This window comes from Lissotriton vulgaris, chromosome 2_1, assembly GCF_964263255.1.
Source record: "Lissotriton vulgaris chromosome 2_1, aLisVul1.2, whole genome shotgun sequence".
Classification (NCBI taxonomy): domain Eukaryota; kingdom Metazoa; phylum Chordata; class Amphibia; order Caudata; family Salamandridae; genus Lissotriton; species Lissotriton vulgaris.
Window position 1 is genome coordinate 326,727,335 of NC_141687.1, and position 25,144 is coordinate 326,752,478.

The 25,144-nt window shown below is 50.1% G+C and overlaps 1 protein-coding gene across 20 annotated transcripts in view; it reads left to right on the forward strand.

Annotated features, from left to right (window-relative positions):
- Positions 1-25,144, forward strand: part of NCOR1 (nuclear receptor corepressor 1) — a 1,907,529-nt gene that overhangs the window by 865,779 nt on the left and 1,016,606 nt on the right. For all 20 annotated transcript variants that reach the window (XM_086955042.1, XM_086955041.1, XM_086955040.1 and 17 more), the window contains one exon: positions 736-875. In XM_086955042.1, coding sequence (XP_086811168.1) covers positions 736-875 — 140 coding nt within the window. The remainder of the gene's footprint in view (positions 1-735; positions 876-25,144) is intronic.

A 25,144-nucleotide genomic window follows, 5' to 3' on the forward strand; every position in this document is an offset into this window, starting at 1 on the left:
TACTACTGCTTTGGGATGAGGAGTCCCCCTAAATGACATCTGTCAGGCAGGTACTTGGGCATCCTTGGTCATGTTTACCAAACACTAATGCCTGGACAGCCAAGTCCGGAGAGACTGTTTCTTCGGCCGTTCTGTTCTCCAGGACTTTCTCGTGTGAACTTAGTTTGAAGACCCAGACTTCCGGGGTTGGTATTGCTGGGGTGTCTATTCTAAGGTAAGGAATCTAGAACTGTTTTTCAGATGAACAAGTTACTTCCCTTCGGTAACAATATATATCTGTAAGAAACATAGGTTAGTTATAGATTCCTTACCACCCCACCCATCTGCCCCGTTCTGCGAACTGATTTCTAGGGTTAAGGATTTCCTTTCAGTTCGCAGAACAGGGCAGTTTGGTGAACAAGTGGTCAGTGTCTTGCATGTCTCTGTCCTCTGGTGTGGAAAGTTGTGCACAGAACTGGCGTCAGCGGCGAGGGCAGCAGCGACTTCATCCCGGCGACCACGACGACGAACGCGAAGTCGACCGACGCCACCTTCCGACTAGTGATGAAAAAACTTTCCCGATCCAGTCTGACGCCTGGTGGTAATTCTTAAGGTAAGGAATCTAAAACTAACCTATGTTTCTTACAGATATTTTGTTACTGAAGGTAATTAATTTGTTTTACAGGTTGAGAAAAAAATGTTGGTTCTGAATATTATGTTACAGGCCCTAAAGCAGTGATATTATGTTTTCCCCAGGGTTAGTTGAGCATGGACGGAACTGGGGAGCAATTGCCAAAATGGTGGCAACAAAAAGTGAAGCTCAGTGTAAGAATTTCTACTTCAACTACAAACGTCGCCATAACCTGGACAACCTACTACAGCAGCACAAGCAGAGGGTAAATAATTTGGCCTTGCTTATATCTCTAATTGGTCTATAGCTTAATCTTTTCCTTATATCTTTAGAACAGCATTATTTCAAGATTTCTCTGCTTTGTGTCAGAAAAAAGTAGATTTCAACGCTAGCACTTTTGTAACTGCCCAATATGCTTATGCTAAACTTTGAAAGAATACATTCTTATTCTGCCTTTGAGTGCATTAACCTCCTCTAATTCTTGCCTAAGTCCTCATTGACATTTTTCCTGGTTGGTTACAGGTCCAATTCAGAAAACTATCTTGTTGGTCTCTATTGTCACTTGTTTTCTGTTTCGCTTTGGACACATGGTGCCCCTGATAAATTGCTTAGTCTATCCTACCTGCTTTAGTGGACCATTAGAAGTCAATTATTTCTACTAAGGCTTATGTTGTCTGGTTCATAAACATTCTTTTACTTTGGTGGAAAAATAACATTTCATTGTGTAAAATTTCATGTTATGAATTTCCCATTTTGTCAAGACCCTTTCTTTTTAATTCCTCTCATTTTTAGGTCGAGCCTGGGCAGCGCATGTGCTGCTGTGAAGGATGCTGTATTAGCGTATGTGCTTGAAGCTCCGCCCACATTTGCCATTGGCATGCCATTGACCTCCATAAATGCTGGCTTCTGATTGGTTAATAGGCTTGTTAGTCCCTCCTTCGGACCTCCTTGTTTTCATTTGTAACCTCCCATGAGGACTGCCCTTTTACCTCTGTTACACAAAATTTAATCTGTAAGCACTATGTTCGAGGCATATGTGCTGTAGATCATAGGCTATGCCATATATCGCCATCTAGTGTTGGGTCCGGATGTATGCACTTTGTTTTTCTTCGTAGAAGTCTTTCCAGTCACGAGGTAGGTGACTCCTCCTTTTGGTGATAGTGCGCGTGGAAATCGACTCCATTTTTAGATTTTTTTTTTCCGCCATCGGTTTTGGATGTATGTTGCTGCAATCCGGTATGGCACCTTTTCTTGGTTCCCTTTGATGTGCAATCAACTACACTTGACGGTATTGTTATCGACTGTGGTTCTTCATTTGTCGCGTATCGTCTCACCTAGGAAAAACTTTGATCGGGAAACTCGTGGTGGGTCGCCTGGCCAACCCGCGCCGGCCGCACTAGTACTCGATGGAACAAACTCCCTTCAAGTTCTGTCCCGGATGGCGTGCAAAATTTCAACGCACTGACATGCACGAAGTGTGCAACCTCCTGTCCCCAGAACATAACGAGAAAGACTGCAACGCGTGTCGATCGTTTCGATTGAACAAGACGCTTAGTGACCGTTGGGCCAGACGCCACGAGATTCAACACCAGAGTGGCTCCACACTTGACATCTTCGGTGAAGATTCCGACACAGAACAGCAAGCTCAAGGAGCCGAAGAGGAAGAACATTTCTGTGTCTGAAGTCGACTCCGGGTCAACGTACTGTGAGTGAAGAGATCCCCTTGCCTACTCAACAAACAAAAACAAAGGCTCTGGTCCCTCCCCGGGCCAAGGTTGGCAAGACAAAAGGTTTCAGATTCCCCTCCCTCAGGCCTGGCTCTGAAACATAAAGAGAACGCTCCCGACTTGGGCTCGAGCCGGCCCCACTCCGGTGCCCAAAAGACACCTTCTGCACTGAAACCCAAATCTAAGCATGTGTCGGTCACAGTTACACCGCTGCCGAAGACTCTACCTTCGACACCGAAAGGCTCGGAGCCAAAACCTTTGACACTGAAACAAACTACTAAAGATAAAGATACTCTGTCTCGACTCGATGCCCCGCCTTCGGATCCGAAGCAGAAAACCTGGTGATCAGCCATGATACAGGACATATCCATGCCACTCTTTTAAAAAACAGAAGATAGACCAGTCAGTAGATCAGCTTGAGAACTAACACATTCCTCTCATATCCAGGAGTGTGGGCACTAACCTTTCTCCACCTTACATTCCACTTCCTTCCCCCACTGATCCCAATTTACTTATTACACCATCAAATTCACCACCACCGCCACTTATACCTTACCCACAGGATGACTTGGATGAGGATGGAGATCAGGATAGGCCACAGGACATTGACCATAGGGAGGATTATCATACTGACTGAATCCCAGATAATGACCCTGATTTGTATCCATCTAGACCCTCCCCACCTGACGATAACATTGGGTACATTCAACTCCTTAACAGTGCTGCTCAATATCATGGGATGGAGTTGAAAAAAGAGCTTTCAGAAGATTACCTATTTGAGACATTTAGTTCCTCTCAGAGAGCCACTCATACCTTACCTATACCATACAAGATATTTAAAGATCCTGTGAGGGCAAGAATAATTACACCTAGAGTGGAAAAAAAAGCGACACCTACACCCACTGACCCTGTTTACATCACAGTTCAGTTGCCCTTAGACTCTCTAGTGGTATCACATACTCGCAAGAAAGCTAACTCACAAACCACAGGTTAGGCTTCTCCTCCTGAGAAGGAGTCTAAGCTTATTGATGCCTCAGCAAAAAAGTGGCCTCACAAGCGGCTCAAGCTCTGTTGGCTCGCTATGATAGGGCTCATTACGATGAGTTAGAAAAACTCATGCCATTTTTACCTGACAAATACAAAACTAAGGCAAATGACCTTATCCAAGAAGGTAAACTTTTTTTTTTTTTAATTGCACAGAGTAAGGAAATACAATTTACACAGCTTCTGGCCCACAACCCCTCCGGGGCCGGCCGCGACACAGTCCGTGACCTTAAGCGCTTAACAAGTAGTACACATCCTCAGGGCCGACAACCCGGGGGTCCGGCGGCGCATAGGTGCGTCTGAATTCCATAATGCAGTACAGATCTTACAAGTGGGCGACTGCCCGTCTTTCTGTGCGTTTTTCAATTTTCGCCCTTCACACCAACCCCTGAACCCCCTCAAAACAATCCCCCCCCTCTAATCTTATCTATAGCCTTTACCCAAGTACCTCGCACCTTCTAGCGTAGCCAGCTCTGCAATGTCTGTGTTCGTTCCCCGTTCCTCCCTCCAAACGTGACCAACCCATTGATGGCAAAGGGGCCTCGAATGTGGGGGATTTAATCTTGGACCACGCGGGTTATACCTCTGCTAGTGAAGAAATCGGACAGTGTGCGGTCCACACCGTAAATATCCCCCCCATGGCACCCCTACTCCCCCTGTCCTCCCCCCTTGTGCCTCATACTCCCCCGTTATCCTCCCCTCCTGATGTCAGTATCCTAGTCTAGATCGTGTGTGGGATCTACGGCTGCCCCCGACGGGGTGCTGTCTGTGGTGTGCTCGCTCTGTCTGCCGACCCTGCAAGTAAGTCCTATAAAGGGCCCAGAAGTTCTTCGGGCGGGATTTCGGGGGCAACTGCTCACTGTATGCCTCTGTCTGGGTGGAGCAGTATAGCATGTCTCGCGCCCATCTAGCCTTGGTAGGAAAAGGGCCCCGCATCCAACACTGAGCTACCACTCTTCTCGCCAACAGCATCCCCATGTCCGTGAGTCTGCGTATCGCCCCCGGGAGTCTTTTTGAGTTGCCTATTAGTGCCAGCCCCGGGTCCATGTCGACTTCCAGAATCCTGCTCATTTCGGAAAAAATGTCCCGCCAAAATCTATGTATCCCCGGACAACCCCACGCCAAATGCAAGAAGTCAGCGTCCGCCGCTCTGCAACGCTCACAGTGCGCCTCCGGGCGCAGCCCGTATCTATGAAGCCGTGCTGGGGTGTAGTACACTCTTTGATGGAATTTAAAGTGTATGAGTCGATGTTTTCCATTTAGAGAGATACGCTTCGTGCTTTCACAGCAGTAGCTCCACGTCGAGTCATCCAGCGAGGTGCCTAGGTCCCTCTGCCACTCCAAACGAGCTTTCATGAGTTGGTGTTCCCCCTGGGATCTCGCTATCCCGTAAAGATTCGACAAAAGTTTCTTGGGGTCCTTATGTGTGATCACATAAGTTAGTTCCGGCATGTCCGGAGGCTCCGACATATCCGGACCCAGGAGTTCGGAGAGGGCTCTCCGAGTTCTGTGGAAGTGGAACCTCTGGAGTAGTGGAGGGTCAACTCCGTTCCCCTGCTGCCTGGTCCCAGGTTTTGGCCGTGCCGTCGAGGAAGAGGTCTCCCGCCTTGTTCAATCCCAATTTAGCGAGTTCCCGTGTGGTCGCTTTGCCGCCATGGGAGGGAGCCAGCGCATCCACTCAATCGGCATCTCCGGTGAATATATCAATGCTCCTCCCTGGCGAAACAGGAGTGAGTGCCACGCGTGATTGGTGGAAGATATGGAATCCAATATCCCCGTCCGGCGATCCTGCGGTTGGCAGATCATGGCCGGGAGCGGTATAGGGTGCGTGAATAATCGTTTGTCGGACATGCGGGATTAGCGGATTGCCATGTGTCCAGGTATGTAGATGAGATGCCTGGGCAGCCCTGTAGTACAATGCCAGATCCGGCGCCGCCAGCCCCCCCAATTTGTATGGGAGGGTGAGCGTAGTCCATTTGACTCGCGGCTGTTTGCCTGCCCACGCCAATTTGATCAGCAGACTAGTTAGACGATGGAAGAAGGATTTAGCGAGCACTATCGGTAGAGCGTTGAACAGGAATAAAAACCGTGGTAGCACTACCATCTTCATCAGGGCTATGCGGCCCATCAGCGTTAGAGGCAGTTTACACCATATTTCTATCTCGTCCTCGAGCCTACTGACCGCACGTCCGTAGTTCTGCCCCAGGAGCAGGTCCGGGTCCGTATGTATCTGGATCCCCAGATATCTAATCGGTTCCTCCGTCCATTGTACGGGGAACTCCGTCTCCACCCGAGTCGTCACAGGAGTCAGGGGTAGCACCTATCGGGGTAGCGCTATCGGGGCCCAGTTGACCCTGAGCCCCGATAGCGCGCCGAATCGGACCACCTCTCTCAAGAGTGGAGGTAGTGAGACAGCCGGATTGTGGGCGTATAGCAAGGTGTCGTCCGCGTACATAGATACGACCAGCTTGTATGTGGGGAACCTAACTCCCTTGTGACTATGATACTCTCTTAGGGCACAGGCGAGGGGTTCTGCAGCTAACTCGTATAGTAAAGGGGACAGAGGGCATCCCTGGCGGGTGCCTCTCCCTATGAACAAGGGGGGGGGGATACCGCATTGCCTATCCGGACCCTAGCCGCCGGGCCATCATAGAGCGCGCCAATCATTTGGATAAAGGGTTCGCCCAGGCCCATTCTCCGTAATACCTGTAGAAGGAATGGCCACTCTACGGAGACGAATGCCTTCTCCATGTCTAAAAAAAAAGCGCTACCGCTGGCGTGTCCTGCTTCACGTGTTGGATGGCTCCCAAGACAGTTCTGATATTATAAGTCAAATTTCTGGATGGAATGAATCCCGCCTGTTCAGGGGCTACTAAATCCGGGGCTAGGAGTGCCAGTCTGTTCGCAAGTACTTTCGCGTATAGTTTGGTGTCAACGTTTAGCAGCGAGATAGGGCGATATGAGCTACAGTCGACATGTGGCTTACCCGGCTTAAGAATGGTTACTATCATTGCCTCCCTCATGGAGCTAGGCATGGTACCCTGAACCCCTATGTCGTCTAGGAGGGCGTGGACGTGCGGCAGTAGCTGTTCCTGGAACGCTTTGTAGAAATCGACAGAGAGGCCATCCATGCCTGGCGGACTACCCGATCTCATGGAGGCTAGTGCTTCTCGAATTTTGTCCAGCTGGATGGGGCACATCAGGAATTCCCTGTCTGAGTGAGGGAGAAATGGGAGCTGTATATGTTCTAAATAATCACCTATTTCGTCAGTCAGATCTCCGCTTTTGGAGGAATAGAGCTCCGCATAGTAGTCCCGAAAGACCGCCGCCATCTCCGCCTCATCCGACACCCTATCCCCGCTTGCGTTCTTTATATCAGGAATATGTGCCTTTCTCCTCTGGCCTTTGACAATGTTAGCTAGGACTGCGCCCTGTCTCTCTCCCTCTTCGTAAGTGCGCGCCGTGGCATATTTGCCCAGGTGCAGTACCTCTCTGTCGGCCGCCTCGTGGTATTCCCTCAGTAGACGCTCCGTTTCTTCCTCCACGGAGTCGTCCGGGTGGGAGTGAAGTCTTTGTTCGAGAGCGTGCAATTGCCGCTCGAGGTCAGCCAGAGTGGCTCTGGTAGTCTTTAAGACACTAGAGTGTTTGGACATCGCTATCCCTCTAATATAGACTTTGAATGCCTCCCACACCGTTTGGAAGTCTTCAACCGAGCCCACATTTGTCTCAAAGAACACCTCGATCGCCTCCGCCAATTCCCCGCGGAAAATCGGATCCAGCAAGGAATACGGCGGGAAGCGCCAGGTAAACGGAGCGTAACCCTTCACTGGGGTCTCCAGGGTCAACAGAATGGGGGAGTGGTCCGAGAGGGTGCGGGGGAGAACCTTGCAGCACTTAATCAGGCAGACTGTATTCGCGGTGGCAAACCAGTAATCTATTCTTGTATGTATGTCGTGAAACGCTGAGTAATGTGTAAAACCACTCTTCCCGTCGTTCCTGCTCCGCCACACATCTAGGACCTATCTAAGTCAGGATTTAACGTCAAGTTAAAGTCCCCACCCCATAATACGTGCGAGTTGTTATGGTTGGAGATCTCGGTGGCCAGGGAGTCAAAAAATACAGGAGAGTCAAAGTTGGGGCCATCGGTGTTGACCACTAGCAAGTCCATCCCCCTCCCTGTGGAGGACGCCAGGACATACCTCCCCTCTGGGTCGACCCGAGTGGCTCGCAGTTGAAATCCAGATTTCGGGTTAATCCAGGTGAGGACGCCCGCGCGTGAGTGGTAAACCCCGCCACCGCAATGTTACCCGCTAAACTCCTGGTGTGTAGCATGTTACTGGTGAGCGGTAGATGCGTTTCTTGTAGTAGTGCGATATCAATATTGTGGCGTCTAAGATAGCAGAGAACCTTTCCAAGTTTCCTGTGATCGTTAAGCCCCCTCACATTCCATGTCAAAGCGTGTATCAACCCAGGGCGCTCATCCGCCCTTCCAACCTCCCCCTCAACCATCAGGGTACCACCCGGGGAGCATCATCCTAGGCAAGTAACTTGAACAGACTAACGAGCAGGCAATTAGACAGTCGCAGCAGATGCATCGATTTCTTTGAGGCAAGGCACATTGAAACAGAACATAACAATTGTAACCCTCCCAATGTCTCATAATGGCAACCATGTCCTCACCCACCCCTCCACCCACAGCCGACCAACCCCAACTTGGCCTAGCATGATACGAATGACCTCCCCCTCCCTGTTTCCCCCAAACCAAAACGATAGGGTCCAGCCGGAACCCCGTGTGCGATCAGCTCTAGGGCAGAGGTCACCAAGAGAACTGTAGAAAGCATTTAACCGAAACCAACACGCGCCACCAGGCACCCCACCATATCACCTCTATCAGTAATCCTACCACAGCATTCCATAACAGAATCAGTAATCACAACCAGTGTCCCCGTCAGTCGAAACCTGCCGCCCCCGCCCCGCCCCCACCACCCCACTCAGTGAAAAGACAATGCAGACCAGGGGGAAAGAACTGCCAGCTCCCAACAGGCTCCTGAAAACTGGTAAGTCAGAATGAGCGAGTGGCGTACTAAAGTGGCACCAAGTTCAAACAGGCCCCCATATATAGGAACAATCTCACCATGTGATGAAGTCCATGCTCACTCCCTATGCTTCGACAGCTCACCCCGTCTGCACATTTCGTCTCGTTGTGAGGACCCCCGAGCAAGACTGGATGCTCCTTACCTCTCAGTGGCGGAGCGCCGGCCCGGTACCAACTGGACGAGTCCCAAGAGGCAGTTATTCTTGATCCTCCAGGCCACTGGAGGGGGCCGGGTCGTCTGGTCTACCCCTCGGGCTGTTGCGCCGCTCTCTCGCCCAGGATTTCAGCGCCTTTTGAAGCTCCTTCGGGTCCGTGAAGAAATGGGAATGACCACCCTGGTTTATCCGCAGCTTCGCCGGATACAGCATTGCATAGTCCAGCCCAAGGTCTCTCATCTGTTGTTTGTAAGGGGCAAAACGTCTCCGATCCTCCTGTACTCGAGCAGTGAAGTCAGGGTATAGGGATATGTTGGATCCCACAAATTGTAGCTGGCCTTTCTCCCGTGCGACTCTCAGCGCTGAGTCCCTGTCACGGTAATTTAGTAGTTTCGCTATTATGGGCCTGGGGGAGGCTCCCGGTGGTGGACGTGGCCCCAAAGAGCGGTGCGCCCTCTCCACTTTGAACATGTTGGAGAATACACCTTCCCCCAGCAGGCTGGTCAGCAACTTCTCCACAAATAGCTCAATTTTGCCCGTTTGGGTCGTCTCCGGTACCCCCGTGATTCGTATGTTGGACCTCCTGGAGCGCGCTTCCAAATCCTCGGACTTGTCCTGTATGACCTGCAGCAACTTCGCCATGTGTTTGCGGTCCTTATCAAGTTCCAATTGCCCTTCTTCCACTTCCGTGAGCCGTCTTTCAGACATGTCAAGGCGTTCTGCGTGTTTGTCGACCCTTTCCGACATCCTGTCCATGCGGAAGGTGAGGGCGTCAATCTTGGTCCCAATCGACGCCATACTCTCCTGTAGGCCCTTCTCCATGGTGACCAGCAGGTCCTTTATGCCGGCGTAGATAGAGTTCTCCTGCGCCGCAGAGGCCTGCCCACTGTCCGCCTCTCCCGAGTCCACAGGCTTGGTACGACGCTGCTCAAAGGGGAGTTTTGACTGTTTCGCGTCCCCTTTCCCCATCTTGCCTCTCGGCTGCTCCTTCGGGCCTCCTCTTATCCTGCCGGCCCCGGGGGGAGGCGTCTGTCGCGGTGGCCGCAACTCCTTAGTGTGGGGGGGATCTCCAGGACTCTCCAGCTCGACCCTCCAGGTGGGGAAGCCGCTAGTCGAACCCTTCTAGGCTCTTCGGGACCGTCACCACGCCCCCTGCCTATCCACCGACAAGGGGGGGGATCCGAAGTGTGCACCAGGCTGTAGACCAGGCCGCGCTGCGGAGCGCCTGTATCGAAGCTTCCCACCACCCCGGCCGGGGTAAAACTGGTCCAGGGCAACAGTGCGTCCCCCCCTGCGGCCTCCTCTTGACTCGGGGCGCAGCTTCTGCAGTGTTGCCGCCGACCTGGGTGCCTCCTCAGGCCAGGCGCAGATCCCCACCGGGCGTAGGGAAGTATGCTGTCGTTGGCCCGTGGGGGGGGCAGATAGCGCGCCCGAGCTGATGCTGGCAAGCAGGTACAATGGGAAGAGGCCTGGGGTCTGCCCAGCTCTGGGCTCAGTCACGTGTGCAGAGATGCGGCAGACTGCCCCCTCCGAGGCCAAAGTAATCTGCAGCGCAGGGGGGTTAATAAAGATCTTCCGCGGCCCCCCGGCGCTCCTTCATGCAGTTTGCGGCCTTACCCACTTCACCAGCCGAGTACCCCGGGGCCGGGAAGCGGGCCCGTGACGTCACCTGGGCCGCCGACAGCGCCCGCGCCGCACGTCTTATCACGCAGCTCGGGGGGCGAGACTGCTCGAGGCCGCGGCTTCGCGGCCCTCCGCCTCGGCTACTCCCCCCCCCCCCCCAAAAAGGTAAACTTATCAATAATACCTCAATCAGGTGTGCCCTAGATGCAGCAGATCGTACATTAAACACTAGTGTATTCCTACGCAGACATGCTTGGTTGAGAATTTCAGGATTCAAGCCTGAGGGGTAAACCTCCATCCTCAACCAACCATTCAACAAAGGACATCTCTTTGGCCCAACGGTTGATACCGCACTGGAGAAGATGAAAAAAAACACAGAGGTCGCAAAGTCCATGGGGGCTTTGCAATTGCCTGCCACTAGGGGTTCCTTTTGCCGCTCCTTTTATAGAGGTGGTTCCAAAAATGTATCCACCGAAAATCCCTCCTCCTCTTACAAGGGCAACAACCAAGCCTCCTCTTCAAGAGGTTATTTTAGAGGGGTTTTCAGAGGAAACAACGGTGAGGAAAAAGGCGGAGGCAACTCTACTCGCACTTCCTCCACAAACAAACAGTGACTTCCTTCCGTTAACCCCCGATCATTCCACTCCTGTCGGGGGACGTCTCTCACAATTCCTACTTGTCTGGAATACAATCACATCAGACAGGTGGGTACTACAAATTATCCAATATGGTTATTGCCTGGAGCTTACACACACTCCCCCAGATATTCTTCCAAGATCACATGCAATGTCACAAGGGCATATCACCCTTCTAAAGCAAGAGGTTCTCTCTCTCTCGTGGAAAAACACGCTATAGAACTGGTCCCGTTACAATAACAGAGGACCGGAGTATACTCCCTGTACTTTTTAATTCCCCAAAAAAGTGGCTCTCTCAGGCCATACTAGACCTCAGAGAACTAAATCTATACATTCAGTTGGACAACTTTCAGATGATCACACTCCTTCAACAAGGCAACTTTCTGTCCACTCTGGACTTGAAGGATGCCTATTTCAATATTCCCATTCACCCTGCTTACCCGAAATACTTCAGGTTTCTGGTAGACTGCCAACATTATTAATTCAAGGTCCTCCCATTTGGAGTAACTACCACACCCAGGGGTTTCACCAAAGGCCTGGCAATAGTCACAGCTCATCTAAGAAGACAGCACATTCACGTCTTCCCTTAACTGGACGACTGGCTCATAAAAGCCAGCTGGCAGCAAAGCTGCCACTGCCACACACAAAAACAGTCCAATTACTTCACTACCTTGGGTTTTCTGTGAACCTCACCAAGTCTCATCTCCAACCATCCAACACGCAACTGTATCTAGGAGCCACAATACACACTCAAAAAGCTCTAGCGTGTCCCAACCCAGTCTGAACCCGCAACATGCAGACTCTAATCTTGATTTGTGTCACCACTCGTTACCAGCTAGAGTGTTCACGCAATAGATAGGAATGATGGCATCTTGCATTTTCATTGTTCCTTATGCAGGATTCCAAATGCGTCCCCTCCAGGAATGCTTAGCACGTCAGTGGAACCAGGCTCAAGGTCAGTTATCTGATCTAGTGTTGGTGGATGGCCGCACCGATCGCTCTCTGCAAAGGTGGAATACAAAAAACCTTTCCAAGTGGTGGCCATTCGTCGACCAGGTTCCACAGATCGTGCCAACAGCAAACTCTTCGCTCACTCGTTTGGTAGCTCATCTACAAAAACACACCATTCAGGGCATGTTACTTTCCTGAGGCTTGAGCCAGGATATTGTGTGATGACTGCTAGATGCCCTGCTCACTGTTCTGTGCACAGCGATATCTGACACATATAGAGATAATATCCTTTTAACCTCCCTTTTAAACTGTTGATATTTCATTTATATAGGGGGCTTGCACACTATAATTTGCACATTCTATAAGCAGTGCTTACTTTTAAAAATCGGAATTTTAAATAAATAATTTTTCCTTTTACCATTCCTGCAATCTGCTTTGTTGGGGATTGAGGGTCGGTGGCACAGCTTGACTCGAGTTTGAGTGCAGCAGGCGCGCAGCTGGTGCGCCACTGGTGCACCGAAGGCGCGCCAAAGGCAAGCCCGTCTCCCCTAGGGCCGTGCCCAGCGCCAGATCCCCTAACAGTTTGATGCCAGGTAAGCCCTCCATCTACACATACTCCAAAAATACTCTGTTTGAACTGAATAGGGTGGAGAGGTCTAGGGATTGTATATGTATTTCCTTTGACTCAATACCATCAGCTCCTCCAGAGTCCTGTCCTAAATGTAATAATAATATAACTACGTTTGTAAAGCGCCTGGTTACACCAACTGGTGTGTCCCTGCGCTGTAAAAGTCATCGTAAGTCCTGAGCACTAACCTGCTGTAGCTTTCATCTTCATCACATTACTCCTTAGCTCTTATCTACTCTTTTGGAAATAGGTGCGTTTTCAAGCATTTGCGGAAAACTGCCTCTGTATTCTCCAACCGGAAACTCAGCGGCAGTCTATTCCATTGTTGAACTGCTAGAACGAGGAAGGAGTGTCCTCCCATTCTCACTCTTTTGAATTTTGGAACTTTGACTTGTCCTGTCCCGGTGGACCTAAGCTGTCGGGATGGGTGATACGGGGTAATCAGTTTGTGGAGATTTGAGGGCCCTTTCTCCTGTAGAATACGATGGCCAATGCACATGGCTTTGAACGCTTCCCTTTCCTTAATAGGAAGCCAGTGTAGCGTTCTCAGTGTTTTAGAGGGTGCTCTCTTGGGTAGCGATAGGACCAGGCGTGCTGCTGCATTCTGTTTGCGTTGCAGCCTTTGCGTGCACTTGGCGCTAGCTCTCAAGGCGAGGACGTTCCCATAGTCCAGCCTTGAGGTGATCAAGGCCTGGACCGTGGTTTTCTTAGCTGAGAGTGGCAGTAGGTCTAGTGTTTTTCTGAGAACCCTCATTATCCCAAAACAGGTGCCTGCCACCCGTTTGGTATGGTGCTCCATTGAGATTTTGGTGTCGAGCCATAACCCCAGGTTCTTCACCTGTTGACTTGTGGTCGGGAGAGGACCTAGCACTGGTGGCCACCATGCTGAGGTCCAAACCGAGGGAGCCTTCCCCACAATCAGTACCTCGGTTTTGTTGCCATTTAATTTGAGGCAATTGTTTGCCATCCAAGCTGCCAATTCCTTCAGACAGCAGCAGAAGATGGTGGCGGCCTGTCCCTCTGGCTGAGTTAAAGTCACCACCAGTTGCGTGTCGTCTGCAAAGGACACGACTTCTACCCCAAACTTGTCCGTAATTTCAGCTACGGGTGCGACATACAGATTAAAGAGGGTGGGGCTGAGACTGGACCCCTGAGGTACTCCTTGTTTCAGGCAGATGTCTTTGGATCGAAATGGCCCCTGTGCCACTTGGTAACTGCGGTCCCTCAGGAAGGACTCCAGCCATTCCCATGCTTTGCTTTCCACTCCTCCCCTTTTTAGGCCCTGTAGTAGAGTGTGATAGGCCACAGTGTCAAATGCGGCACTGAGATCCAATAGGATCAGTGCCGCTGGTAGTCCTTCATCCGCGTATTTCCTTAGGGTCTCAGTGGATGACAGTATCGCTGATTCGGTCGAGTGGAGAGCGCGGAAACCTGATTGGAAGGGGTGGAGCAGTCTATTAGCGTCAATGTGGGCAGTCAGCTGGTTGTTTACGGCCTACTCCGCAATTTTGGCACGGTATGGCAGGAGGGAGATGGGCCGCAAATTCTCCAATTTCTCCATGCTTATGCTGGGCTTTTTTTTAAGGGGTAGCACTATTGCCTCCTTCCATGTTTTAAGCACCTTCCCTGAATTATAGGAGAGCTCTAACAGATGTCTTATATAGGGCTCTAGTGTCTCCATGCTTTCCCTCAGTACTTTCGTTGGCGCCGGGTCTTTGGGGGAGCCAGATTTGATTTTGCCCACTATTGCGCATAGTACCTCCCTAGAGGGGACAGTAAACTTCGTGAGGCGTTCCGGATTTATCGCCTCCGTGGGTCTCTCCTCTTCCCCACTGCCTTCTCTGGCTGTGTTCGGAAAGAAGGAGTATATCCTCTCCACCTTGTGTGCGAAGTACTCCGCCACTCGGTTGCAGGATTCCTCTGACCCTGTCCTAGGGGCATCAGTGCTAGAGAGATCGGAGATTTCCTTGTATACGGAAAGACAGCTCTTTCATTGAGTTGTCCGCTCCCTCTATCCTACTACTGTAGTGGGCCCTCCGGGTTTTCCTGATTAGGATGTGGTATTCCTTAAGACTGGCTTTGTACTTGTTCCTATCGTTTATGGAGAAATCTCTTCTCCACTGTCTTTCTAGGCATTTAAATGCTGCTTTTTTTCCCCGCCGTTCCTCATTGAACCATGGGGCAGATTTGGTTTGCCTTCTAGGTGCAGTATTTGACCATCGTGCAGTGATATCCAGGGCCTCTATAATGCGTTTGTCCAGTGCTTCGCATGCTGACTCTATTTCTAGGCCCCCTGGGGTCCACCTTGTGTGAGGGTTTTACTGAATATCTCGGTAGAGAAATTGGCCCATTTTCTCTGCCTTACTCTCCCTCTTGTTCCCGCCTTTCCTGGAGTATCAATATCTGGTGCCACTACCTTAAGTGTGATAAGGAAGTGGTCTGACCATACCACAGGAGTGGGGGGTTCAATATAAAGCTTTTCCCAGTTAGCAAAAATCAGGTCAAGGAGATGGCCGTGGCAATGTGTAGTCCATTCAGATTTTATATTCAGTTGGAGAATTTCTAATTCCTGACTCAGTTCTTGCGCCAGGGCATTATTGGCCTCATCAAAATAGAGGTTCAGGTCTCCTAACAGTAGGAACCTCTCATATTTGATGGCTGGCAGAGTGAGGTTCTCAATTAAACTAGAGGTGAACTGCTTTCCTGGTCCAGGTGGTCTGTAAACCAGGAGTCCCTTTAAAATCTTGTTGTGATTCAGAGGCTGAGATGGAGAAGGACCCAGCTTCGCTGTTAGGGATATTGGCAGATTCTAGCGTACATTGAATCTTGTGTTTGCTGATTATAGCTATCCCTCCGCCCCTCCCTGTGGGTCTATCCAGCTTGTAGATTGCGTATCCCTGAGGGAGGGCCTCTAGGATGTCTGGTGCTGAAGCGTCATGGAGCCATGTCTCCGTAAGAAAAAGAACATCTACCTGCCCCTCTACCAGGTGGTCGTGTATTTGCATCTTGTGTTTTGCTAGTGACCTGCAATTGATTAGGGAGAGCGTAAGTGTCTGACCCCTGTTTTTGGATTTCAGCTGTTGGCTGTGTTTGCATTTATGGTCACGACTGTCCGGTTCTATACTATGCTTACACTTATCATTCATCGTCGGGCGTAGCGCGCACAGTTGTTGGGAGTTGTACTGCCTTTTCCGTGGTAAGCCAGCAGGGGTTCTGGCCCCTGGCCCCGGCCGGACACGGACGGGCGCAGACGGGCTTGCCTTCGGCGCTCCCGCTGCGCGCGTCCTAGACATTAGTGCTTTTATGTACTTCCTTCCTTCCAGTGAGGGGGGGGCGTGTCGTGTTTTTCCGGTCCGCCCTCCACACAAGCAGCAGCAGCTATGGTGGACCGTGGTCGGAGCGAGCAGCAAGCAGAGTTTGCAGGCAGTCTAATCAGGTAAACAGACTTTCACAAGTGCAAAACAAATGTAATTTTAAAAGGTTAAAAACATTAAAAATGACACCTTAGTGCCCACGCATACATTTAGAGTCTGGCAACGCGACTTACTCAGCTCCGCGCGTCCCAGGCAATGCCTCTTATGTCCTCCCTGCCTTCCAGTGAGGAGGGGGCGTGTCGCGCTCTGCCGGTCCGCCCTCCACACAAGCAGCAGCAGCTGTGGTGGACCAGGGTCGGAGCGAGCAGCGAGTGGAGTTTTCAGGCAGCCTAATCAGGTAAGTAGACTTTCCCAAGTGCAAAACTAATGTAATTTTAAAAGGTTAAAAACATAAAAAATGTAATATAACCCTACCAGATATCAGATATTAACCCATTAGGCTCTTTAAGGAATAAAGGACAGCTGTAGCCTGGCGTGGCACTCAAGTTTTTAAATGCATTCTGGTGAACGCGAGGTCCTTGGTTAAAGATAGTATGGAGTGCGCAAGACGCATAGGGGAAAATGAAATAAACATATCCTTCATTACAGAAGTGTGGACAGATGTGGCCTCCGGTCCAGACTTAGTGAAAGCTACCCCACCTGGGTTTCTGTCATGTATTAAATAGGCCTGTTGGGAAAGGAGGGGGTTTGGCAGTGATTTACCACAGCTCTATTAAAGCTATATTTCAGCCCGCTTCAACCACTGCCTGTAAGTCATTGTCCTTTAATCTCCATACCTTTTAATTATATTTTTTTGTACAGGCCACCAGGAGCTAGAAACTTGTTTGCTGCTCATATTGGTAAGCAGTTGGAAGAGGGTCTGTGTTGTAACACCTATACTATTTTGGGAGATTTTAACTTCTATTTAGAAGTGTCTACTGACCCCGACACGCCAATGCTGATGGACATGATGGATAGTGCCGATCTAAAGCAACATGTTAGGGGATCGATGCATGTAACTCTACATACCCTGGATGGTATTTTTTCCAACCATCCCGGTCTGTCGTTTACAGGCATATTACCACTTGTGTGGTCTGACCACGCTGCTGTTCAATTTGATCTACCTAATGGGGCTCTGCACGCAAAGAGTGGTTATGCCAAAGGACAGATAGAGATTAGATCCTGGAATAGTGTTGATGGAACTGCTTTACAGGATCGTCTTACTACCACAGCAGGTCAGTTACGACTGGGTGTACAGGAGGCGACAACCACTAAAAACTGTTTTCCCCAAAAGATCGCACCCTTCCGCTCCATGGTTTACAGAGGAGGTGCATTTAAAATATCTTTGTATGGTCTTTAAAGCACTTCAAGGCTTAGGGCCAGATCATTTAAGGCGTCGGTTTCAATGGCATATACCTGCAAGAACTTAGGTCTCAGAGAGCTAAGCTGGTCGTAGTTCCACCAACAAAAAAAGCCCAGTGGTGTGGTAGAGGTTTCTCTTCATGTGCAGCAAAGCCTGGAACAACTTGTCATTTCATTTGAGAAATGCCACCAATCTTTTAGCTTTCAGGAAAAGGTTAAAGACCTGGCTTTTTGATAAATAAACCCTCTTTTTTTCCATCTCAGCATTAAAGAGTAGTAACTAGTCAGGACACCTCCGGGTAATAGTGCGCTCTAAAAGTTCCCATAACATGTGGAGTCTTCAACAAAAGCAACTCCACATAAACCATCTAGAACTGCTAGCAATTTTTCTAGCGATGAAAGCTTTTCAACTTCATCTAGTTGGCAAAACTGTCCTAATTTGCACAGACAACATGATAGCAATGTACTACATACAAAAACAGGGGAGGACACACTCTCGCTAGCTCTCACACTTAGCTCAGAGCATCTGGAGATGGGCCATACCTCAGAAAATACATCTCCTTGCGGAACACCTTCCAGGAGTAAACAACCACATTGCAGATCTGCTCAGTCGTCAACGACAACAAATCCATGAATGAGAGCTCCACCCTCAGGTTCTCCTCCCGTTCTTTCAAATGTGGGGCTTCCCAGACCTAGGCTGGTTCGCCACCCACTTAAACGCAAAATGCCCAAGCTTCGCCTCCAGGTATCCACAACCATTGTCCAATGGCAATGCACTATGGATGAACTGGTCAGGGACATTTGCTTACGCTTTTCCTCCTCTTCCACTCGTTCCATTAGTGGTTCGGAAGCTCAAACAGTGCACTCTGACCCTAATCCTAGTTGCTCCCACAAGGGCCCGTCAACCCTGGTTCACAACCTTTTTGGAGTTGTCAGTGGTTCCCCACGAAAACTCCATCTCACCTCACTCCAGATCTCCTCATTCAGAACCATGGGGAATAAGGCATCCAGATCCCAGTCATCTCAACCTTGGGATCTGGCACCTGAAATCTTGGAGTTTGACTACCTCAATCTTCCCCCAGATTGTATGAATATCATCAAAGAGGCTAGATGTCCTTCCACAAGGGCATGCTATGCAGCAATATGGAAGCGGTGTGTGATTTTCTCTAATAACAATCAAGTCAATCCACTCGACGCTTCAATTCAAAACAATTTAGCGTATATATCCATACGCTTACATCTTGCTGCGATAGTTGCATATCAGCAGAATAGACAACATTTGCCTCTATGTAGAGTGCCTGCTATTAAGGCTTTCATGGAAGGACTCCAGAGTCATTACCCCAGAATTCCACCTGCTCTAGTGTGAAATCTCAACATCGTTCTTACAAGAGTCATGGGTCCGCCTTTTGAGCCCTTGCATAGATGTGAACAGCAATTTCTCACTTGGAGGGTAGCTTTCCTCATAGCTGTCCCATCTCGAAGGAGAGTGATGAGCTTAAGGCACTAACAGCGGGAGAATAATTTTTACAAATGCATCAAAACAAAGTGGTTCTTAGGACTAACCCAAAGTTTCTACCTAAAGTAATTTCTGCATTTCATATCAACCAATCTGTTGAGGTGCCTGTGTTCTTCCCTCAACCAGATTCTGTGTTAGAACGTGCGTTTTATCCCTTTGATGTAAAAAGAACGTTACTATATGACATTGAAAGAACAAAAACTCTTAGGCAGACTAAGCAACTTTATGTCGCTTTTGCTCCAACACATAAAGACAATCCAAAATTAGGAATTGCAAGATGGATAGTTAAGTGCATTCAAATATGATATGGAAAAGCAAAACAAACATTAACAGTTCCCCTAGAGCACATTCTACTTGCAAACTAGGGTCTGAAGGAAGCTGGCTCTGTATATACTATACCAAAGTGAACTGTAGTGTGCACAGGGTCCAGTGGAACCCCAAAGGTAGGCAGAGGTAGAGTTAGATGGCACCTCACTCTGTTTGTGGTAGTGTGGTCGAGCAGTAAGGCAGTATCAGAGGACAGTGTTAAGCATTTGTTGTACACACTCAGCCAGCAAATGAATTCACACACTTAGACTGAACTTCAGACCATTGTTTTTGTATAAAAATATTCTTTTAGTTTTTTTATTTCTCGAACCAAGCAAGCCTCTCGCAAGTAAGCAATGAATACTTGTGAATGCTGATTGTAATACAGTTGAATTGTTATGGTACTATGATTTGAGTTACAGTATTGTTTCAGAGAGATGCAATCACTTGTGAAAACAGTACATAGACTTGAATGGGATTTTCAGTAAGATAGCAGGTAAGTCACTTTTGGATTTCTTTTCGTACTCAGTGCTGCACGCCTAGATGCAGCACTGGTACACTTCCTGTAAACAGGTCAGTAAAAGCGTTTTTGTTAAATCGTACAATTTTAAAGAATTTCTTTAGGTTTCAAAACTCCACACTTCAAAAGCTTTTAAGGAAAGTGTCAAAATTATGCTTTTGATGAAAATATGGTTATCCGTTTTTAGGTAAGAGTTCAGTAGTGGGAGTTGAGGGTCTGGGGGTAGACTCAGGGGTCCCCCACGGTCAGTGATTCACTCTTGTGACACCCTCAGCCGCACTAGGGCGTCCGGGTGCAGAGCGTTGAGGCCCAATTTTATCCAAGGGAAATAGGGAGCCTCCAGTTGGTGGCTGCTGGCAAGCAGGCCACTGGGTTGTGGGGGCAAAGTTCCTGGACTTTAGCTAGGGGCAAATGACAAAACAAATTAGCACCAAAGCTGCACCCTCAGCGGCACTAGGGCGGCCGGGTGCAGGGTGCTGTTTTGACGTCGGATGTCCTGCTGTTTCCAATGGATAACCTCCGGTTTGCAAATGCCCTGAAGGCAGGGAGACGAAGAACTTCTGGGTGCAACCACCACTTCGAGAGGTAAGTTGGGAAGGTTAGGGTTAGTTTGGCACCGTTGGTTTGGGCACACAAGGCTGTGGGGTATCTGGTGCAGGGGTGCCTTTTGGGGTCGGATCTTCTTACCAGCTCCTGGTTGCGGTTAGGGGTGCCTTCTGGATTTAGACTGCAGGCGTCGGCTGGAGGCTTGAGGCAGGTCAGGGGTCGCCGGATCTCGGTTCAGGATCGCCAGGGTGACCTCCTCGTGGTGTTTGCCCACTCGAGCTCTGGCCGTGGACGGGGGTGGGGGGTGCAGGCTGGGACGGGTTTATGGTTTCCGGCTGCTGCCAGAGGTTGCAGTTGGACAAATACGGTGTTCACGGGAGAAGCAGTCTTTGGAAGTAAAGGCAGGCAGGTCCTTCAGGGTTTTTGAGGTTGCTGGCTGCAGGAGACACCGGGATTTTGCAGGAACAAGTTAGCGGGGGAGACGGGTCGTTACAGCTGGGGCCAAGTCAGTGGGCGTCTTCCTCTTATTAACTGCTGCCCAGCTTTTTGGTCCTTGTTCTTTTCTTCTTGTTTCTTCTCTGGATCTGAGGAAGCACGGTTCAGGGGTGCCCATAAGTACTAGATTTAGGGGCGTTACAAGTAGGTAAAAGGCAGGGACCAATAGGTCCCTTCCGTGGGGTGGTTACACCCCCTATTATGCCACACTCCAGTGGGAGGCATGTTCCTGTCCCTGGTTGGCTGAGTCCCCCATCTTGAAGATGGCGTGGACCGAGAGTTGTGCTTAACCTCGCCTCCCCCATATGAGCGGTGGAGTTGGCATTGGGGGGCACACCTCTCTTCCTCACTTGTTTTTCCCAGCGGTTCTCCCGCCCAAAGTGAGGGTCAGAACCAGTGGGATCAGTAGCTGAAGGCAGCAATTGGCCTGGGGAAGCCCACAAAGGCGTCAAGCCTGTGAAGCTTCCCCTTTGTGAACCCTGCCCGTCCTGGGGGAGGAGGCTTGGCACCTCGTCCCAGGTTGTGAATTGTTTCAGGCCCCAGAGAGCAGAAGGCTTTCGACCCAGGGATCCAGAAACATGTCTGGTGGGGGCAGCTAAAAGCAGCCACTAAGCCTGAAAACTAGTGGTGGGTTAGTTTTCAGGGGGCATCACTAAGATGCCCTCTGTGTGCATTTTTCATTAAATCTCATACTGGCATCAGTGTGGGTTTAATGTGCTGCGAAGTTTGATACCAAACTTCTCCGTTTTCATTGTAGTCATTATGGTGCTGTGAATCAGTAATTACAAACTCCCAGCACCATGTACTTTTAATGGCAGCATTATACTTACAATGTCAAAGAATGGACTTGGACACTGTAGGTTTACAGGGCTCATGCACCTGTACCCTCACCACTGGTATAGTGCACCCAGCTAGAGGTGTGACTGATCTATGCCAGGGCAGTGGGTTGTATATATAGCACACAGGCATGTGTTATTTGGTATTAAGGGGAGAGGGAGGAACAGCAGGGCTAGTTTACTTCCCTTAAAATATATGTATTATCAATGGGAACTAGCCTCAAAGGGCATAGGGATAGTGTGTTTGTATGAAGATAGAAATATTATGTTCGAGGGATATGAGCTGCAGATTACACACTATGTATAGATCGCTACCTAGTGTTGGGCCTGGATGTTTGCAGTTGTTTTTGTCCTGAAAAGTGTTTGGAAGTCATGAGATAGGTGTCTCCTCCTTTGGATTACAATGCTCATGGGCAAGGGCTCCATCCTTAGATTGTTTTTTTCCGCCATAGGGCTCGGAAGTGTTCCCTGCACTCCGGTTTGGAACAGATGCTCCTTCGGCACGCAATCCTCACCCTTTTCGACGGTATTGTCTCGACGTGACTCTTCACAACCTCGAAGTCTTCGATTACGGTCGTCAACGAAGGCCTTCGGGCCTACCTGGGCCTTATTTTATGGCTCATGGAAAGGACACCATTCAAGAAGTGTCCTCGTTGTGGGTTTAAGTTTCCCAACACCGATCTCCATGAGGTGTGCACCCTTTGCCTCTCACCGGTGCACAAGGCCAGAGACTGTTCCGCTTGCGCCTCCTTCTGCTCCAAGAAGATGATTCGGGGCCGACGAGTTTGAAGAACATTGGCTTGCTCGTCGTCATCAATCCTAGACGACATTTTCCAAGAGTACGTCGACATGCCAGAGCAGGAGCTATAACATGGCGTCGACAGCAACTCCGAGGCCGAAGACCCAGACGTCCAGGACATCACTCCGGCACAGCAAATCGTAAGTACACACGTCGGCCCGACCCTTCCTCGACACCCTCCAAAAAGGCTTTGGTCACACCCTCGCCTTCGGGCCCGGGTGCACACCGAGAGACTGCTTCCCATGCCCCACCTTCGGGCTTGGCAAAGAAGCCTAATAATCCTTTAGGCGTCTCAGGCTCGAGTCAGCCTACCCCCGGTGCCAGCACACACCTACCGGCACCAAAAAGGAAGCCATCTTCTTCCTCCTCCACGCCGGCTGCTTCGACAGGTAAGCACTTGGCGCCGAAGACTGCCACTGGCTCCTCGGGACCAAAAACACACTCTAAGCCGAGCAAAAAATTGCCATCGAAAGGACTTGACTCCCATGCCTCGGAGCCAAAAAAGGCATTGGAACTGAAAAAAACACATGTTCCATCAGTCAAAGACACTGCAAAAGAAAATGTTTCAAAGCCGAAAGATGCTACCGGTTCGATGCCGAAAAAGTCTACGGAACCATAGACCTCGGCACCGAAGGATCTACCTCCCACAGAGGAACTATTTCATCCAGATCCTACACAAAAGTCTCTTGTGAAGGATCTCAAAACTGGTCGATTGACTCTTAGTTCTAAAAAACGACCATTAGGACACGCCTGCACCGGCTCCTCATCCTAAGAAGTAGGACATTGCAACCTCTCCTCTAAGGATACCTTCTCCTACTCCTCCTCCTCCTCCTCCACCACCACCTCCTCCCCTGCCACATCACTCCCCTACACCATCTCCTACTACATTAGAAGATTACGAAGGGGAATAACACCTCTGATGACACAGGGGGTGGTGCAGATAATGAGCCACTAGATAATCCTAGTCCTCCTGGCTCACCTGACCCTTGGGGTGATTATAGCACCCCAAACGTCCTAACATGCCACAAGATGATATACACTGTGAGAAGGTGGACTGATATGCAGTGCTCACTATTCTAGTGAACACTATGTATCAGTCCAGCAACCCTTATTGATGATTGGTTGTAAGTCAACCTTATAGACCAGCTATCCTAGTAGCATGGATACGAGCAGTCTAAGGCTAAAGACTCGAGAGGGCGTGTTAAGCCAGCTGTTATACCACACATATACCCCTTGAACACCAAGTGAAAGGACACCACACAAGTGTTATGAAAATAAACAGTGTATTTATTAGAATCACAACAGCCCTGTACTCTTTATGAGGACAGGGTACTAAGCACAAAACAAAACTCTTACGAAAATACTTAAGTTAGCACAGTATATACAAATGCCCGAGGGGCACGGAAAACCATATACTCTGAAAGTGGAATGCGAAATTACTAGCAGGTAAGTACAGTACTAATAGGCTTTGGAATCGCTAGGACTTGACTATAGAATCGTTAGATTACTTCTAGGAGACCCAGGGGACTCGGGTGCAGAGTGTGCACTATCACGCGTGATGCGGGACAAAGTCTATGGTAGCTAGTAAAAGCAAAGTTAGTGTTCTCGGGCGAACCCGACCTGGTAGGAGGAAAACGAAAGTGGATTCTGACCCTTGGATAGTGAGGCTATGCTGGGGCACCGAAATGCCGAAGTTACCTAGCCCAGGGGCTGCAGCTGCATAGGTCTCAAAAGACGTCGGGAATCCTCGTAGACGGACCAGGAGCCTGGAAGAAAGATGCTGGCAGGCGACCAGTGAAGAGAGTTCGAAGTGATCCAAGCCTGGATCTTGAAGATAGATGACACCTGGAAGCAGAGGGGACCAAGTTCTTGACTACTAGCCAGTAGTCGGGGGGCACCAGGAGGGCACCGGATGGTAGTCACCTCGACTAGGTGAGTGGGCGACGCTGTGCTCTGCAGATCTCACGGACCAGGAGGCGTTGTCGGCGACCAGGATGGAGGAGCGGGCTGTCCCACGATGGATGAAGCTGTCTGCGTCGCTGGACCCAGGATTGGGCAACAAAGCCTTGGCAAATTCAAGCCCACGCGGTGGACCTAAAATGGCGTCTGGAGTGGACCAGGAGGGTCCGGGGTGCTTCTCTCTTGGAAGGAAGCAAGGGCCAGTTTGGAGCAACCAGACCAGCAGCAGTGATGTCGTCGGGCGTCGTTAAGAAGGCCACAAGCCAGCCGGCTAGTAGCCAAACAACGCGGTGAGCAGCAAAAAGCAGAAGGGCCCCACGCAGATCGTGGAGATGCTGGGAGGCTGAACTTCGGTGCTGGAGCTGCTCAGGGTCGGGGCTTCTCGGACCCCAAAGCACTCACCAGAGGGACACTCGGCGGGTGTGCTGTAAAGAAGTCGTGCAGTCTTGGCGATCGTCGGTCCCTCGAGGTCTCGTCGCACTCACTGTCCTCAGCTTGGCTGTAGAGGTGAGTAGAGGTCAGAGGTGCCAGGGAAGCCGGGTCTCGTCGAGCTGTGCCGTCGGATTCCTGAGGCAGGACTTGCAGCAGACCGCAGTGTTCTTGATGGTGCCTGCGGATGCAGGGTGACTACTCCTTAGTCACAAGGGAGAATCTTGAAGAAGAAATCTTGAAGTCCTTTCGAAGAAAGTCGTGTCTTGATTCCAAAGATGATCTAATTTGAACAGGGGGCCCGCTCCTATCTTTATACTAAGAAAAGGGGCTGACCCGGTGACTAGGTCCTGCCTATGGGTGGGACTAGGAAGGGGGGTGGTTACACCCCTCTCCCATGCCGGACTTCCCCCAGGCCAGGGGCTGGTGTGCCCCTGGAACTGGTTCTGACCGGCCTATGCGTAGTGAGCACCGGGGTGCCACTCAGCAGTCACCTTCCTGTAAAGCCCTGCCTACCCAGGATACACAAAACCCTGTCTGGGATGGTGCTAGCAC